The following is a 17438-nucleotide window of genomic DNA, read 5'->3' as shown; positions in this document are numbered from 1 at the left end:
TCAATGTGAGCACCATTTGTCACACGGCACACATCAAGTCTACAGCCGAGTTCTTCCCTAACGTTGATAAGTGCGTCTTCAGGGAGTGTAGCAACAGCTGCTTCAATCCGGTTTCTTAATTCAGGGAGGTCTGCTGGTAGCGGAGGCACGTACACACGATTCTTGACGAAGCTCCAAAGGAAAAAATCGCATGGCCTTAGATCGGGTGAACGTGGATGCCATGCAAAGCAAGCCCTGTCATTGGGCACCTTGCAGCCTATCCTGCGCTTGGGTACAGTGAAGTTCAACCAATCGCGTACTTCGCTATGCCAGAGAACATTTATAAGGTTCTTGGTAAAACTGTATTAGTTGCTCTTTCATTTGACATATCATTTATAACTGTAAGTTTAATGTAATAAATATTATAAAGCGTTAAAACCCCGATATTCATTTATAAATGTATATGTTAAACAGTGTCAGTCTGAAAAGGAAACGCTATGGGACTCAGGCGCTTAATGGACACAAGTAGCAATAGTCTTCGATTTATACACCACGTGTTTCAAAGTCTTTGCATCCAAGAATTAGTATTTGTAGGCCCTGGGACCAAACTAGCAGGCTCTACTTAAGCAGGTACACTTCGTACCACCTACCCTAGTGACTAGGCAGAGTGATTTTCAACAATATATATGTCCGAAAGAACAGACACCATCTTCATATATATAGTTAAGTATTGGTTAAAAACAGTCTTCGTTGCAATTTTTTTTTTCAACGACGCGTTTCTCCTTATTTAGGCATATTCAGGTTATCTACATAGAAAACAGAGCATCTATTTGAGAATCGCGATCGCGTTGTGCAGACTTGGATAACCTGTAAGCATGTATAAACAGATCAGCTATTGAAAGAGCATATACCTTAATTTGGTATTTCTTAGAAGAATCCTTTAGTCAGTGTAGCCAAAGGGCGTCGTCGAATATATCAGGCCAACATCGCCTTCGATAATATAGTTAAGGCTCACCGGCCATTTGACCATCTTCTGTGCGGATGCACACACATTGCCCGAACTCTTACGGGAATCGGTAAAACCGCGAGGAACGAGTGTAATGCGCAGGGGCACTACGAATATAGTGCGGGACAATAAGTTGGGAATGTGGGTCTCATGGCAGGCGTGCCAGAGATCAGTCCTTGCAGTCGCACTATCCTCTGTGTCCTCGGTGGCTCAGATGGATGTACTCGCTTCGGCAGATACATATACTAAAATTAGAACGATACAGTGAAGATTAGCACGGATCCTGCACAAGGATGACACAAAAAAAGAAGAAAAAAGTTGGACAGAGCGTTTGTCATGTAAGCAGGAGATCTCAGGTTCGAGTCCCGGTCGGGGCACACATTATCAACTGTCCCTGTTGACGTATATCAACGGCTGAATGCAGCTAAGGGTATTCATTTCACTGTATTGGTTTTAATTGTAGATTTGCAACAAGAAAACCTTAAGAATGAGAGTCTCCAAATGGAGAAATATTTTTTAGAAGCGGATCAGTAACTTCAATTTTGCTCGGCGTTTTCCCTTTCCACGTGGAGCAGATGACTGAATTACAGGCAACACACTTTGCATATGCAAGCCACAGAATGAGTTTGCCGTGCCACCCCTTAGGGGCATAACTAATACAAAAGGATGCCCGAAAGCATCAGAAAATACACTACTGGCCGTTAAAATTGCTACACCACGAAGATGACGTGCTACAGACGCGAAATTTAACCGACAGGAAGAAGATGCTGTGATATGCAAATGATTAGCTTTTCAGAGCATTCACACAAGGTTGGCGCCGGTGGCGACACCTACAACGTGCTGACATGAGGAAAGTTTCCAACCGATATCTCATACACAAACAGCAGTTGATCGGTGTTGCCTGGTGAAACGTTGTTGTGATGCCTCGTGTAAGGAGGAGAAATGCGAACCATCACGTTTCCGACTTTGATAAAGGTCAGATTGTAGCCTATGGCGATTGCAATTTATCGTATTGCTGCTCGTGTTGGTCGAGATCCAATGACTGTTAGCAGAATATGGAATCGGTGGGTTCAGGAGGATAATACGGAACGCCGTGTTGGATCCCGACGGTCTCGTATCTCCAGCAGTCGAGATGACAGGCATCTTATCCGCATGGCTGTAACGGATCGTGCAGTCACGTCTATCCCTGAGTCAACAGATAGGGACGTTTGCAAGACAACAACCATCTGCACGAACAGTTCGGCGACATTTACAGCAGCATGGACTATCAGCTCGGAGACTATGGCTGCGGTTACCTTTGACGCTGCATCACAGACAGGAGCTCCTGCGATGGTGTACTCAACGACGAACCTGGGTGCACGAATGGCAAAACGTCATTTTTTCGGATGAATACAGGTTCTGTTTACAGCATCGTGACGGTCGCATCTGTGTTTGGCGACATCGCGGTGAACGCACATTGGAAGCGTGTATTCGTCATCGCCATACTGTCGTATCACCCGGCGTGACGGTATGGGGGTGCCATTGGTTACACGTCTCGGTCACCTCTTGTTCGCATTGACGGCACTTTGAACAGTGGACGTTACATTTCAGATGTGTTACGACCCGTGGCTCTACCCTTCATTCGTTCCCTGTGAAACCCTACATTTCAGCAGGATAATGCACCACCGCATGTTGCAAGTCCTGTACGGGCCTTTCTGGATACAGAAAATGTCGAGATCCAATGACTGTTAGCAGAATATGGAATCGGTGGGTTCAGGAGGATAATACGGAACGCCGTGTTGGATCCCGACGGCCTCGTATCTCCAGCAGTCGAGATGACAGGCATCTTATCCGCATGGCTGTAACGAATCGTGCAGTCACGTCTATCCCTGGCCAGCAGATTCTCCAGATCTCTCACCAATTGAAAAGGTCTGGTCAATGGTGGCCGAGCAACTGGCTCGTCACAATACGCCAGTCACTACTCTTGATGAACTGTGGTATCGTGTTGAAGCTGCATGGGCAGCTGTACCTGTACACGCCATCCAAGCTCTGTTTGACTCAATGCCCAGGCGTATCAAGGCCGTTATTACGGCCAGAGGTGGTGGTTCTGGGTACTGATTTCTCAGCATCTATGCACCAAAATTGCGTGAAAATGTAATCACATGTCAGTTCTAGTATAATATATTTGTCCAATGAATACCCGTTTATCATCTGCATTTCTTCTTGGTGTAGCAGTTTTAATGGCCAGTAGCGTATTTTGTCTTTAACGAAAGGCGTTCCCCATGATGTGATCTATCGCCCCTAAATGTTTGACGCAAAGACTTCGAAATATCCTGTGTAATGCTCAGCCGGTTATTATTTTGTGCACTACTGCGGACTTTCTTTTGGGTAATTAAGTCTACATAGATTTTTAGTTCAAGGTATTTTAGTGTTTTAGTTGAATGGATTGACTGTCGTGCACTGGTTTTATTCTGTTGTGTTTGTGTGTTGCAGCGTCCCGTATTCGATATGAGATTACGAGCGGGAACATAGGCGGCTCGTTCGCGGTGAAGAACATGACGGGTGCCATCTACGTGGCGGGCCCGCTGGACTACGAGACCAGGAAGCGGGTGAGTGCGGCGAAGTGCATGCGCGCGCGCCTGCAGTCTGCCTCCGTGGCTCCCAGCGGAGCGGGATGGGCCCGGGCCGGCAGCGGAGGACGTGTCGCGTAATTGGCCGTCCGTCGGCCTGCGACAGGCGAACGGGAAGGGGCGGGGCACACCGCGGCTGCCAGAAAGCCCGCCACTCCACCGGACATCACTTGCTGACGCCTGCACTCACTTCTAAGGGATGCGTGCGCGGTGGATAGACATGAAGTTTTAATTATCACATCGGAAACTACGAAATTACATCACCAATTGTTTCTTTGTTTGTTTACATGTACTCTACAGTCCCCACACGACCGTACCGCGTCGCTAGAGGGCCGAAACAAAATGTAGCCCATTGATAAAATGGCGTATCGTGAAGTAATTTATTTTCGGCAGCAGCGGAACCACCGCATCTGTGTCGGGCCTATCGACATGACTTCTTTATCCGTCTGAGTTGCCCTGACACAGAAGCAATAGTTCCGCTGCAGCCGAAAATAAATTACTTAATGACACGCCACTTCATCAGTGGGTTCTTCCATTTTGCTTTCGACCCTTTAGCGAAGCGCTACGGGGGTTTCAATGTGTACCAGGGCTGCAGACTGTACCTGCAAACACACACACAAAAGCCGGCCGGTGTGGCCGTGCGGTTAAAGGCGCTTCAGTCTGGAACCGCGTGACCGCTACGGTCGCAGGTTCGAATCCTGCCTCGGGCATGGATGTGTGTGATGTCCTTAGGTTAGTTAGGTTTAATTAGTTCTAAGTTCTAGGCGACTGATGACCTCAGAAGTTAAGTCGCATAGTGCTCAGAGCCACACACACACAAAAAAAAAATCAGTCGTCTTTTCTATGCGACTAACCCTCAATTGCGTATCTACAGAGAATGAAACAGGATGTGTACGACCCGGGACAACCGGGAGATCCGGAAAAAACCCAGGAATTTTTTCATCCGGGAGAAAACCGGGATAAACCCGGGAAATTTTCGGAACTCCGGAATTTTTCATTTTTTTTAGTTTTCAGTTAATTTTTTGTGATTTTGATGGGTAAGAACCAATCCTCTAACAAAGGATATTACTGTATCCCGCTTCTGCAGAATAATACTGCAGCAAAAAAAAAGAAAAAAGCCGGCCGGTGTGGCTGTGCGGTTCTAAGCGCTTCAGTTTGGAACCGCGTGACCGCTACGGTCGCAGGTTCGAATCCTGCCTCGGGCATGGATGTGTGTGATGTCATTACTTTAGATAGGTTTAAGTAGTTCTGAGTTCTAGGGGACTGATGACCTCAGATGTTGAGTCCCATAGTGCTCAGAGCCATTTTTGAAAGAAAAAAAAAAACGAAAATAAAACTTAAGTAGCAAAAGAAATACGCCGTATACAACAATAAAACACAGTGGTCATACAAGCGTTTGGCAACTGCAAAGTGTGTCAAAGGCTTTGGGAAGAGTGTTCCTTGCTTCCTAACAACAAATTGTCTCCGATGAGCGTGACGCCACAACTGTTTACTTTAGATTCGTTTAAGCAGTTGCGGGCGGGCTCTTGTGCACGTGCAGTTGGGTCGCGTATGATAAGTACCTTCTCCCGCTTCTGGCTACAGACGTGTGGTTGGGCGCCACTATCTAATATTGCCCCTGTTCGGAAATATCGGAGATCCGGGGCTGATCCACAGAGCAGTCTGAGTTGTGGTGGGGGAGTCTCCACGTGACTCGTGTTCACGTTTAGTGATTTTGCTGTTTCCTCTTCATTTATTGCTCACACATTAAACGAAAACAAAACTGACATCTATGGTCGTGAGCTATCAAATGAATTAAAATACGCTCGCATTATTACGGAAGGCTAAAATATGTTATTAGTTTCATGTTTTATCTCCACCTTTCTGACAGTCAAGCATTAGTCGTCTTGCTGCAGAACAATGAAGTTATTTTGTCGGTTTGCTAAAGAAATTTAGCTTTTATTAATATTTTCCACTGGGCAGTCAATTTATTCGAAACGACGTGTTCAATTCCATACTATGGGCTAGTTTCAACTGTTCGCTGCATTTCCAAAGTGCATGTTTTTATCTTCTAGCACGTATGGCATTATGCCACAGTAAAGAACCAAACATGAGATAATACAGTACCGGTACTCGAGAAAATTTACATACGAATGTGCACTTTAATCCGAATTACGCATTGTGGTATGGATCACGAAATTCCGATGATCTTGGAGTATCCTCTGATGTCTTGTTTCTTTTATGACATAGTGTAAGATCTTTTAATGTTTTGCACCTACGAACATACGGGCTTCCTGCATCACCGTAGCTGCGCAAGCGCGGTGACGCCTGTTTCTGGCGCTCTCTGGCAACTACTGAAACGAACCTGTTTCTAACAGGTCACGGGAAAATATCGCGAATGATTGTTTGAAAAGCGTTATTTTCAAAGTAAATTTCCTTTTATGCAAGATGAATTATGTGCAAGAATGTAAGATGAATTTCTTAAATCACAGAGCGTTTGACTCTCATTTAAAAATCAAGTCTTTGAGGACGGACATTTAGAAAAACTTCGAGCTCAGAAGATCAGACATTTATGTCTTTATTAAAAATTTTGCTGACACATTTGTGTGATGTACCTTAAAGTGTAACACGCGCAAAAAAGTTCAACATTATATGTGAGAGCTTAGCTTCGCTTGCAGCTTATTAATCTTCGAGGCCAATATTGTATGTGAATGCTTTGTTTTTCTTGTAGTAACGCTGTGTATGTTAATTTAAACCATTAACTTTTCCTATTTGTGTGTACGCGCTACTTAACAGTGATATTGCTATTGGCTGCCTACATACCGTATCCTACGCTAGAAGATCCGCTGTCATCAGCTGGCGAGATTACGTGACGAGTTATGAATGGTACAAAAGCGCATTGCAATCTTGATTTCAATGCTTGGGAAAGTAACATGAGGCGTTTGGTGGAATTTAAATTTACACTTTCGTAATACGAAAGTATGCAGCGTACATGTTGCTGCACATCAAAGATCTTTCCAAAACGTGTCTTTATTTTTTTTTACTGAGTTTGGTTTTCTAAAGGTCCAGGGAAGTACTTCGCTGGTGTATAAAACCACAAGCATTCAAAGGATTGATAAGTTTTACAGTTCAGAGGAAAAGTATACTGTCACTTAATACGGAAAAAGTGTATTTTCACTCGGGAAAAAGTGTAATTTTAACTCTGCTAGCCAATTCCAGAGGAAGTACAGTGTTTCCGAAGCTACGACCCACATTGGCTTGGTTCACCACTAAAATGTTTCGTTGGTTCAAATGGTTCAAATGGCTCTGAGCACTATGGGACTCAACTGCTGTGGTCATAAGTCCCCTAGAACTTAGAACTACTTAAACCTAACTAACCTAAGGACAGCACACAACACCCAGCCATCACGAGGCAGAGAAAATCCCTGACCCCGCCGGGAATCGAACCCGGGAACCCGGGCGAAAATGTTTCGTGCACTTTGTGACAGATGTGCGATGTTTACAAGAAACAGCTTCATGAGATCTTTAAAATGTGGTCATTTTATGTGCTAATTAATTAGTTTTACTTTCTGTCGACTTGTCATTTTAGAGCTACAGTAAAATGAAGGCTCTACAAATAATGCTTTGTGTGAAATATGACACTTCACTTTTCCATTCGTTTGAGTATTATCTGTAGGTCATTTGAGTTTCCGTACACATCGAAGTGTCACCCAGCCGAATTTGAGATTAATAAAGCGTAGTAATTTCAACCAAATTGTACTGCTGGCAGTCAACAAAACAACATGCAGTGACTGCACAGCCATTTCTTTAAGTTGGTTGAAGAGGAATGCTTCATATTTCAAGAGGTAGTGCAATCAACAGTTCGTATTAGGTAGTTTATTTAAACACGTATACACCTATCTGTAAGTGTAATATTACACGTGTTACATTTTTATACAAAATGGTTCAAATGGCACTGAGCACTATGGGACTTAACATCTGAGGTCAATGGTTCAAATGGCTCTGAGCACTATGGGACTCAACTGCTGAGGTCATTAGTCCCCTAGAACTTAGAACTAGTTAAACCTAACTAACCTAAGGACCTCACAAACATCCATGCCCGAGGCAGGATTCGAACCTGCGACCGTAGCGGTCTCGCGGTTCCAGACTGCAGCGCCTTTAACCGCACGGCCACTTCGGCCGGCATCTGAGGTCATCAGTCCCCTAGAACTTAGAACTACTTAAACCTAACTAACCTAAGGACATCACACACATCCATGCCCGAGGCAGGATTCGAACCTGCGACCGTAGCAGTCGCGCTTTTTATACAAAAAGGAAGCATCGAAAAATCAGCAAGAGTCCAAAAATAAAATAGTGATGCAATATGTTGTTTCAAAAATACTGAAACAAATTACAGCAGTCAAGATTAAAAATTCAAAAAACCCTTCCCTCGCCCTCTGTAAACATTGCACCCCTCGTCGCAAAACTGCTTGCAGTTCAACGGTGATCGTCACTTTTTGTATTTCTATGAGGGCAGCGTTGTTCGTAACGCCATGAACTAAGAAGACGTACTCTGTGTTTCCTTTTACTTTGCAGACATCGCGTTTGTTCCATTAAGTTTCGGGTGTGCAGCCGCAAGAAATCTCCTTTTTCTTCTAATATTTCGGCTGTATAACGTTCAGCCATCTTCAGAGTGAGCCGCAAGACTGCCGCTCCAGTGCTCGCTTTGTCCCTTTATACTGTCGTACCGCGCGACTGCGCATGCGGCCACAGATGCAAATGCGCCAGAGACGTTGGTCGGCGGCAGAGACGTGCATAATGCGCGAGATGTATCTATGACTCCGCAGTTGATCTGTGTTGGCATATCGATATATCATTGTGAGCTGCACTGTGTCGACGTCTTTGCGAGTTTATTACAGCAAGTGCCGGATTCCACGATTTATCAAGATTGAAACCACTATCTCTGTTAATTAAATTCGTCGTCAAGCGAATTTCAATAGCCTCCTTCACTATCGAGTCCCAAAAGGATTATGTAGTTGCCAAATTTTCGACGTTGTCATGCAACATACTGTGACCATTATCAATACAGTACTCTGCCACTGCCGACTTGTTAGATTGTAAAAGTCGTGTGTACCTCCAGTGTTCTGTACATCTTTCTTGGACAGTGCGAGTTGTTTGTCCGATGTAAGAAAGGCCACATTCACATGGAATTTTGTAGACTCCAGATTTTCGGAGCAGCAAATCATCTTTGACGGAGCCCACGAGTGCAGCTGTCTTGGGTGGAGGACGAAAAATCACTTTTACTTTGTGTCTGCAGAGAATGCGTCCTATTTTTGATGAGAGGCCACCCACATTTGGCAGGAAGGCCACCGATTTAAAGGTTTCTTCATTTTCTTCTGCTTTCTTTGTGGCCTCTTTCGGTTTCATTTTCAGTGCCCTCTGTATTTGTTGTAGAGAGTACCCATTGTCTTCAAACACTCTTTGTAAGTGGGAAAGTTCGTCTTGCAGACTGCTTTCGTCAGAAATAACATGCGCTCTGTGAGTCAAAGTTCGGAGAACACTCATTGTCTGGCCAGGATGATGGCAGCTATTTGCACGTAAATACAGATCGGTGTGCGTGGGCTTCCTATACAATTCATGTCCCAAAGTGCTATCCTCTCTGCGCCGAACCAAAACATCCAAGAATGGAGGGCATCCCTCCTTTTCAATTTACATTGTGAGCTTTATTTGATCGTGAGGGAGTTCAGATGTCTTAAGAAGTCTTGCAAGTTGTCTTCACTATGGGGCCAAACTACAAAGGTGTCATCAATATACCTCCAGAATACCGTGGGTTTAAAGTCAGCAGATTCAAGCGCCTTCTCCTCGAAGTCCTCCATAAATAAATTGGCCACCAGAGGGGATAAGGGACTACCCATGGCGACTCCGTCCGTCTGTTCAAAAAATTCGTTGTTAAATAAGAAATATGTGGAGGTCAGAACATGTTTAAATAAAGCTGAAATCTCTTTGTCAAAACTTCTTTCAATAAGCTGTAGAGATTCTGGAAGGGGAACCTTCGTAAATAAAGCCACCACGTCAAAACTAACCAATATACCAGACGGGTTCATTTTCCATGATTTCAGTTTACTAATGAAGTCAGCCGTGTTTCTTATGTGATTTGATTCGCCATCACAGACCACGGTGACCAAGGAATGTGTCCTGTGTGGACGATTTTACCTTTTACTTCGAGTATGCTGGAGCATCGTTATGACGAGACAATGGGCCTAGTCGTACAGTTAACAACAGTGACATCTCATTATGCACAAAGTTCCCATGTGTGAGACTTTAAACACGATTCTCTAAGACTAAAAGATCCTTTTAGGCTACTACTTGATCCTACCGCGACACACATTTACAGAGAAACTGTGTTCTTTAAGTGAATACACAAAGGTGTATGGATTTTTGTGTGAGCTATTTCTATTGCTTACGGGGTTTCTCTTTAAAATAGCTTCATCAGTGCACAGCATGGATTGCAGTAATCTGCGCTTAAGGGTTACCCATACATAAAACGCCATCCACCGGACTTCGTCGACTACGTGGAGATGTTGCGCGCGCTGCTACGTCTCTCATGACCACGTCATCGACGGACGTTAAACCTTCCTTTGTTTCCAAAGAAAACGGGGCAGGCAAACACAGTACGTTCTTTCTGTCTCATCAAAGTCCAGCTGTGAACCTTAACGACACTTACTGGCTGTATCTGTTTGCAAACATCCGAGAACAGCAGATCTTCCCTGCCCCGCTTTTTTTTTCTGTTACGGGTAGCAGAACGCGTGTACTGCCGGAACCGATTCGTTCCTCTAAATTAATTTTGATGCCGCTTGTTTCCTCAGTGTTTTATTAACTTCGTATCCTATGTCAGTAGCGATTCCATTAAATCAGTACTGATGCGACATGCTCGTCTCTTGTAACTGTTTTCCCAGCACCCGTGACATATGGTAATCCTGAACCCAATTGCGAATGCAAAACGCCAACCATTCGCAGCACATGTGGCTGCAAAAATAATTAAATGAAATAAAAGTGAGGCATACATAATACATTGTTATTTCGTTATTGCATTTCGTTAATGCACTGCGCACTTTTTGCAGTACGGTTATACCCGCGAAAACAGGTAGCTGTTCCCTCTCGTAGTAGATGACAGACCAACGCGAACTAGGAATTGCCTTCCCCCACCCCCTCCCCACCCACCGTCCCTACACCTCTCCCCTGCTCTCTAAGAGGACCCATACCTCAACGGGCGTATCTTTCATCATCCAAGTCAGACGAGATCTCTGCTGGAGACCTTAATATCCAAAGCCAGGACTATACCTGCACCGAGATTAATCATCAGAAGCATCAAGTGTTCTATCCGTGATACTAGGTCAGCGTTGTCGAGGAAACCAAGACTCGACGCCGTTCAACCAAGCCAGAAGGAACAACATTGCGCGTATTCCATTCTGCGGTGCAACAACTAGTAAGATAGGCCGAGTCCTAACCAGGCAGGGAATCAGACCAGTCTTCTGGTCACCCAGACAAATTTAAGAAATTGTTGCGACCTGAATCTTGGCGTGAGAGTATCAGGGATTTATATAATATTCCTTGCGATTGCGGCAGCAGTTACGTTAAGTTGTCTGTTCGAACTATGAGCGATCGCTGTATTGAACGTAACCATCACCTCAAGTATAGGAATCTTGAGAAATGATCGGTGGCCGATCACAGCCTGTTAAATAAACACCAGAATATGATTGAAAATATAAGAATTGTGGCCCTCGCACGGAACTATTGGGGCTCTGTGATTAGGGAGGCAATGGAAATTGGACTGTGTTATATCGACTGCACCACCAACGTAATTTTTGGACGTAGGGGACGCCACCACAACAAAAGCCTTCACCGTGACGTAATCTAGCCAATCAGGCGCCGTGCTCTGGGCATGGAAGTAAGTACCTCGCCAATTTGACAACGGTCAGACTGAGCCCCTGAAGACGACGAGGGAAAACATTCTCGGCAGCTTGTAATTTTATCGGTATTCGAGCGGCAAGTTAAGTAAGAGTCTTTTATCCATCAGTTTCGTTCTGTTAGAGATGTGCCCTCCAAAAGACGACGTCGGATCAGATGCTACTCTTAAAATGAAGGTTATTTGAGAACGTATCTGCAGGAGACAACTGGTGTTTGCGCAATCTGCAGCTCTCTTACGTCCACCTTTAAATTCATTCATCCAGTGGCGAACAGTGGCAGGAGTGTGTTCAAATGAACTTCCCAGACAGTCTCTCTCCATTCTCTCCACTGTTCTGGAATGAAAATGTTTATATATAAACCCGTACTGTTCAAGCCAATGGTGGCGGAGTGTACTTCGGCTATATATACTACCACTGAAATTTCTCTCATTCCTGTTCTATAGCGCATGGGAAAAAAAAAACTGTTTGTAAACCTCTTTTAGAGCTCGAATTTGTCATTTTATCGTCTTTATCATTTCACGAAACCTCCTCTATCTCGTCTTTTAATTTACCTGCTAAAATTCCATGACTCACGAGCAGTAGTCAAGAATTAGTCGGGTGATGGTTTTGTGTGCTACCTCTACGCTGTACAGGATTCTTCCAGTGAATCTTACTAAATATACACACCTACTTTTGCTACATGTAGTTTTATCTTGTAGTTCCACTTTCAAGCCGGCCGCTGTGGCCGAGCGCTTCTTGGCGCTTCAGTCCGGAACCTCGCGACCGCTACGGTCGCAGGTTCGAATCCTGCCTGGGGCATGGATGTGTGTGATGTCCTTAGGTTAGTTAGGTTTAAGTAGTTGTAAGTTCTAGGGGACTGATGACCTCAGATGTTAAGTCCCATAGTGCTCAGAGCCATTTGAACCATCCATTTTAAAGCACCCAGAACGCATGCACTAACTTGCGCAGAGAGAGGGAATGGTCTCCACAGCACGAGAGCAGTGAAGTACCTGTCCGATGTTGCAACGTAGTAACATGCACGCAGTCTAGCGAAGAAAGCACTGAATATGTTAGGAATAAATAAATGTCTATCGAATACCGAAATGATGTCCTACAGTTAAACGTCGTTCTAAAATTAGGAACAGATTAAGCGGTAGTTTTCAGCAGAGAAGGGAGTAAGCTTAGTGTTTAATGGCTCGTTGACGACGAAGTCATTAGAAACGGGACGCAAGTTAGGCTTTTTCGATAGTGGGAACGGTAATCGGCCGTGTCGTTTTGAGAGGAACGATCCCAGAATTCGCCTAAAGTAATTTATGGAAAGTACTGAAAGCTCAAAACCCCTCCCAAATTCGAGTCGAGTGTCTTGCCACTGTTCCATCTCTCTTGTTCCTGAGCTGGTCGTCGACGGAGCGGTAAGTCTCAATCCTCGTTTCTTGCATAGTGGCGGCAATAATTCGTTACTGTCATTTTAATGTGTGGTGTCACCGCCAGACACCACACTTGCTAGGTGGTAGCCTTTAAATCGGCCGCGGTCCATTAGTATACGCCGGACCCGCGTGTCGCCACTGTCAGTAATTGCAGACCGAGCGCCACCACACGGCAGGTCTAGAGAGACGTCCTGGCACTCGCCCCAGTTGCACAACCGACGTTCATAGCAATGGTTCACTGACAAATACGCTCTCATTTGCCGAGACGATAGTTAGCACAGCCTTCAGCTACATTTGCTACGACCTAGCAAGGCGCCGTATTCAATTGATAATTAATATTATGAAGCATGTACCGTAACGAGGGATGTCCTACAATTGTGAATTAAAGTTAAGTGTTATATCAACTACGTACTTTATTTGCAATTCTCAAGATATTGTCCTGTTCCAGACCTCACGCCACTCAGCGTGTAATTAAACGCGTGCATTTCGGCCTCCTCTAGAAACACAGTGTTGGCTCTTCTGCCAACACTACATAATGTTGCATCACATTCTTCGTAAAAACAGCAGACTATGCGGATATTTTTGACAGCCAGTTACTTCTTCGTCGCATTCGGAAAGCAGCTCCCACGATCCACCCTTATTTACACCACACTGTCAGAAATACTTTATTCAGCTAGGCGCTGATAACACGGTCAGGTGGCAGTTTACTCGCTTGGCAAAACATCGCGGAAGTGGGCCGCACATAAAGTTGGCCTGTATTCGGGGGCTCCCAATTTATTATGCACGCGGGGACACTGAATTGACGTGCGGAATTTTCGAAACATGGGCGGAGCGTAATATGCTACGGCTTTATCGGCTTTGATCCCGCAGGAAGCGCGCCGTTCCCAGCCGGTGTAGGGCACGTACTTCCTCAAGCTTTGTACCGTGCAATCCGGTTCTGTCCCTTCCGTGATTTATCCGCAGCGAACGATTTCAGCGGCGATTTTTTTCCACCGCTTGTCGCAGAGAATGGGGCCGATGTGCAGAACGGAAGTGTGTGTGTGTGTGTGTGTGTGTGTGTGTAAAGCACTTTGTTTGCCGCTTGGAGTGGATTATATTGCTACCCCCCTGTCATTACTGGTCCGTAACTTAATTGTTTATTCATTGGAGCCTTTTTAATGCTCGCCAGGATGGAGTGGGGGAGCCTTGTCCATTGAGTACAGAGCCAGCGATTTCGAACCGGTTACGGTTGTTTATCGGCGGTAATGAATAGCCAGTGCTGGCGATAGCGGCGACAGTGCGGTAGTAGCAGCCGTAGCCCGGTCGGGCGCCACAGTACAGCACCCGCCTACATCACCCCCCCCCCCCCCCTCCCAACCTCTTCCATTCCCCACCGTGTTCCAAACAACCTGCACACACGCCAATGCGGTTCCCGCGCGCGCTGATGGACGGAAAACGTCACTATCCCTCTCTCATCGCCAGCGTTAATTACAGCCTTGTAGGCCGTGATGGATTGATGCGTCACTCGTTCACACTGTGTAATAATGTTTTTAGCACCCCCGGCCAACCTTTTCTTTCACTGTGCGGGCTCTTGATTAAGACCCCGTACTCGTGTTCTGAAAGAGCTAAAAATCGGTACTTTGCCGATCCCATCCAGTTATTATGCGGTTCCTCAGAAATCTTAATAGACTAGTACGCCGTCCTAACGACGTAGTTGTTGTTGTTGTTGTGGTCTTCAGTCCTGAGCCTGGTCTGATGCAGCTCTCCATGCTACTCTATCCTGTGCAAGCTTCTTCATCTCCCAGTACCTACTGCAACCTACATCCTTCTGAATCTGCTTAGTGTATTCATCTCTTGTTGGTCTCCCTCTACGATTTTACCCTCCATGCTGCCCTCCAATACAAAGTTAGTGATCCCTTGATGCCTCAGAACATGTCCTACCAACCGATTCCTTCTTCTAGTTAAGTTGTGCCACAAACTCCTCTTCTCCCCAATTCTGTTCAATACCTCCTCATTAGGTTTGTGATCTACCCATCTAATCTTCAGAAATCTTCTGTAGCACCACATTTCGAAAGCTCCTATTCTCATCTTGTCCAAACTATTTATCGTCCATGTTTCACTTCCATACATGGCTACACTCCATCCAAATACTTTCAGAAAAGACTTCCTGACACTTAAATCTATACTCGATGTTAACAAATTTCTCTTCTTCAGAAACGATTTCCTTGCTATTGCCAGTCTACTTTTGATATCCTCTCTATTTCGACCATCATCAGTTATTTTGCTCCCCAAATAGCAAAACTCATTTACTACTTTAAGTGTCACATTTCCTAATCTAATTCCCTCAGCATCACCCGAGTTAACTCGACTACATTCCATTATTCTCGTTTTGCTTTTGTTGATGTTCATATTATATCCTCCTTTCAAGACACTGTCCATTACATTCAACTGCTCTTCCAAGTCCTTTGCTGCCTTTCACAGAATTACAATGTCATCGGCGAACCTCGAAGTTTTTATTTCTTCTCCATGGATTTTAATACCTACTCCTAATTTTTCTTTTGTTTCGTTTTGTGGTGTCACCTCCAGACACCACACTTGCTAGGTGGTAGCCTTTAAATCGCCCGCGGTCCGTTAGTATACGTCGGACCCGCGTGTCGCCACTCTCAGTGATTGCAGACCGAGCGCCGCCACACGGCAGGTCTAGAGAGACTTCCTAGCACTCGCCCCAGTTGTACAGCCGACTTTGCTAGCGATGGTTCACTGACAAAATACGCTCTCATTTGCCGAGACGATAGTTAGCATAGCCTTCAGCCACGTCATTTGCTACGACCTAGCAAGGCGCCATTACCAGTTACTATTGATACTGTGAATAATGTACCGTCAACAGCGACGTTCACCAGTAGTGGATTAAAGTTAAGTATTCCACCAACTACGTCCGTTTTTTCTAAATTCTAATTTCCTTGTCCTGTTCCAGACCTTACGCCAGCCTGCGTGAGCTAAAACGCGTGCCTTTCGGCTTCCTCTAGTAACACGGTGTTGGCTCTCCTGCCAACCACAACACGTTTACTGCTTGCTCAATATACAGATTGAACAACATCGGGGAGAGGCTACAACCCTGTCTCAGACCGGGGAGAGGCTACAACCCTGTCTCACACCCTTCCCAACCATTGCTTCCCAGCCTGCAGCTCGTGGTCGTGCGGTAGCGTTCTCGCTTCCCACGCCTGGGTTCCCGGGTTCGATTCCCGGCGGGGTCAGGGATTTTCTCTGCCTCGTGAAGGCTGGGTGTTGTGTGATGTCCTTGGGTTAGGTAGGTTTAAGTAGTTCTAAGTTCTAGGGGACTGATGACCATCGATGTTAAGTCCCATAGTGCTCAGAGCCATTTGAACCACTGCTTCCCTTTCATGACCCTCGACCCTTATAACTACCATCTGGTTTTTGTACAAATTGTTAATAGCCCTTTGCACCCTGTATTTTACCCCTGCCACCCTCAGAATTTGAAAGAGAGTATTCCAGTCATCATTGTCAAAAGCTTTCTCCAAGTCTACAAATCCTAGAAATGTAGTCGGCTAGAATATATCAGTTACCTTTCTTTGTATCAACTAACTGAAAATAATTATTTTCGTTTCGTATTTTCAGAACGAAAGGTGGTCGAACATGAATATAATAGCTTTTGTGGCACCTCTGCAACTGCATCATACTCTGCAAGCAACCTAATGGTGCGTGGCGGAGGGTACTTTCGGTACCACTATCCCCTCCAGCCCTGTTCCACTTGCGAATAGTGCGTGGTAAGACTGGTTGTCGGTAAGCCTCTGTGTTGGCTCTAATTTCTCCAATTTTCTCCTCGTGGTCAATACGAGAGATGTATGTGTGTGTGTGGGAGGGGGGGGAGAAGTAATATGTTGCCGACTCCTCCTGAAAAATACTGTCCCGAAATTTTAATGGTAACTCTTTCCGTGATGCACAACGCCCCTCGTGTAACGACTGCCAGTGAAGTTTGTATAGCATCTCCGTAACTCTCTCTCGCCAGCTAAACGATCAAATTCAAATTCAAATGTCTCCAAGCACTACGGGACTTAAAATCTGAGGTCATCAGTCCCCTAGACTTACAACTACTTAAACCTAACTAACCTAAGGACATCACACACATCCATGCCCGAAGCAGGATTCGAACCTGCCACTGTTGCAGCAGCGCGATTCCGGACTGAAACGCCTGAAACCGCTCGGCCACAGCGGCCGGCAGCTAAACGATCCCGTAACGTTGGTTCTTCTCTATCTCTTCTATCAGTTTTTGGACCCGATGGTCTGATTCTAGACCGAAATCGATCGTCTCTTAATTGAGCGCGCCGTTACAGCTGTGTATTCCATAGTGCAGTTCTTAATAGGCGTCCTTTCAGTTTGACTTCTCTGGCAGAAGGTCTCTATTGAAAGGTATCCGAATTATAGTGGAGCTTCATGGGAGTCCTTAGCGTAATTTGATGATGCATTCCCCTGGTAAGAAATTCAGCTACTAAAGTGGTGGGTGTGTTGCGTGTGC

General features: G+C 45.3%; 1 protein-coding gene and 1 pseudogene across 1 annotated transcript in view; both read left to right on the top strand.

The window, feature by feature from the left end:
* The window catches only part of LOC124798306 (neural-cadherin-like), a 446838-nt gene that overhangs the window by 324665 nt on the left and 104735 nt on the right, over positions 1-17438 (top strand). Inside the window, exon 3 of the mRNA XM_047261643.1 lies at positions 3458-3573. Coding sequence (XP_047117599.1) covers positions 3458-3573 — 116 coding nt within the window. The remainder of the gene's footprint in view (positions 1-3457; positions 3574-17438) is intronic.
* LOC124799733 lies at positions 1206-1320 on the top strand (annotated as a pseudogene).

Source organism: Schistocerca piceifrons, chromosome 5 (assembly GCF_021461385.2).
Source record: "Schistocerca piceifrons isolate TAMUIC-IGC-003096 chromosome 5, iqSchPice1.1, whole genome shotgun sequence".
NCBI lineage: Eukaryota > Metazoa > Arthropoda > Insecta > Orthoptera > Acrididae > Schistocerca > Schistocerca piceifrons.
This window is presented reverse-complemented; position numbering and strand designations above follow the sequence as displayed.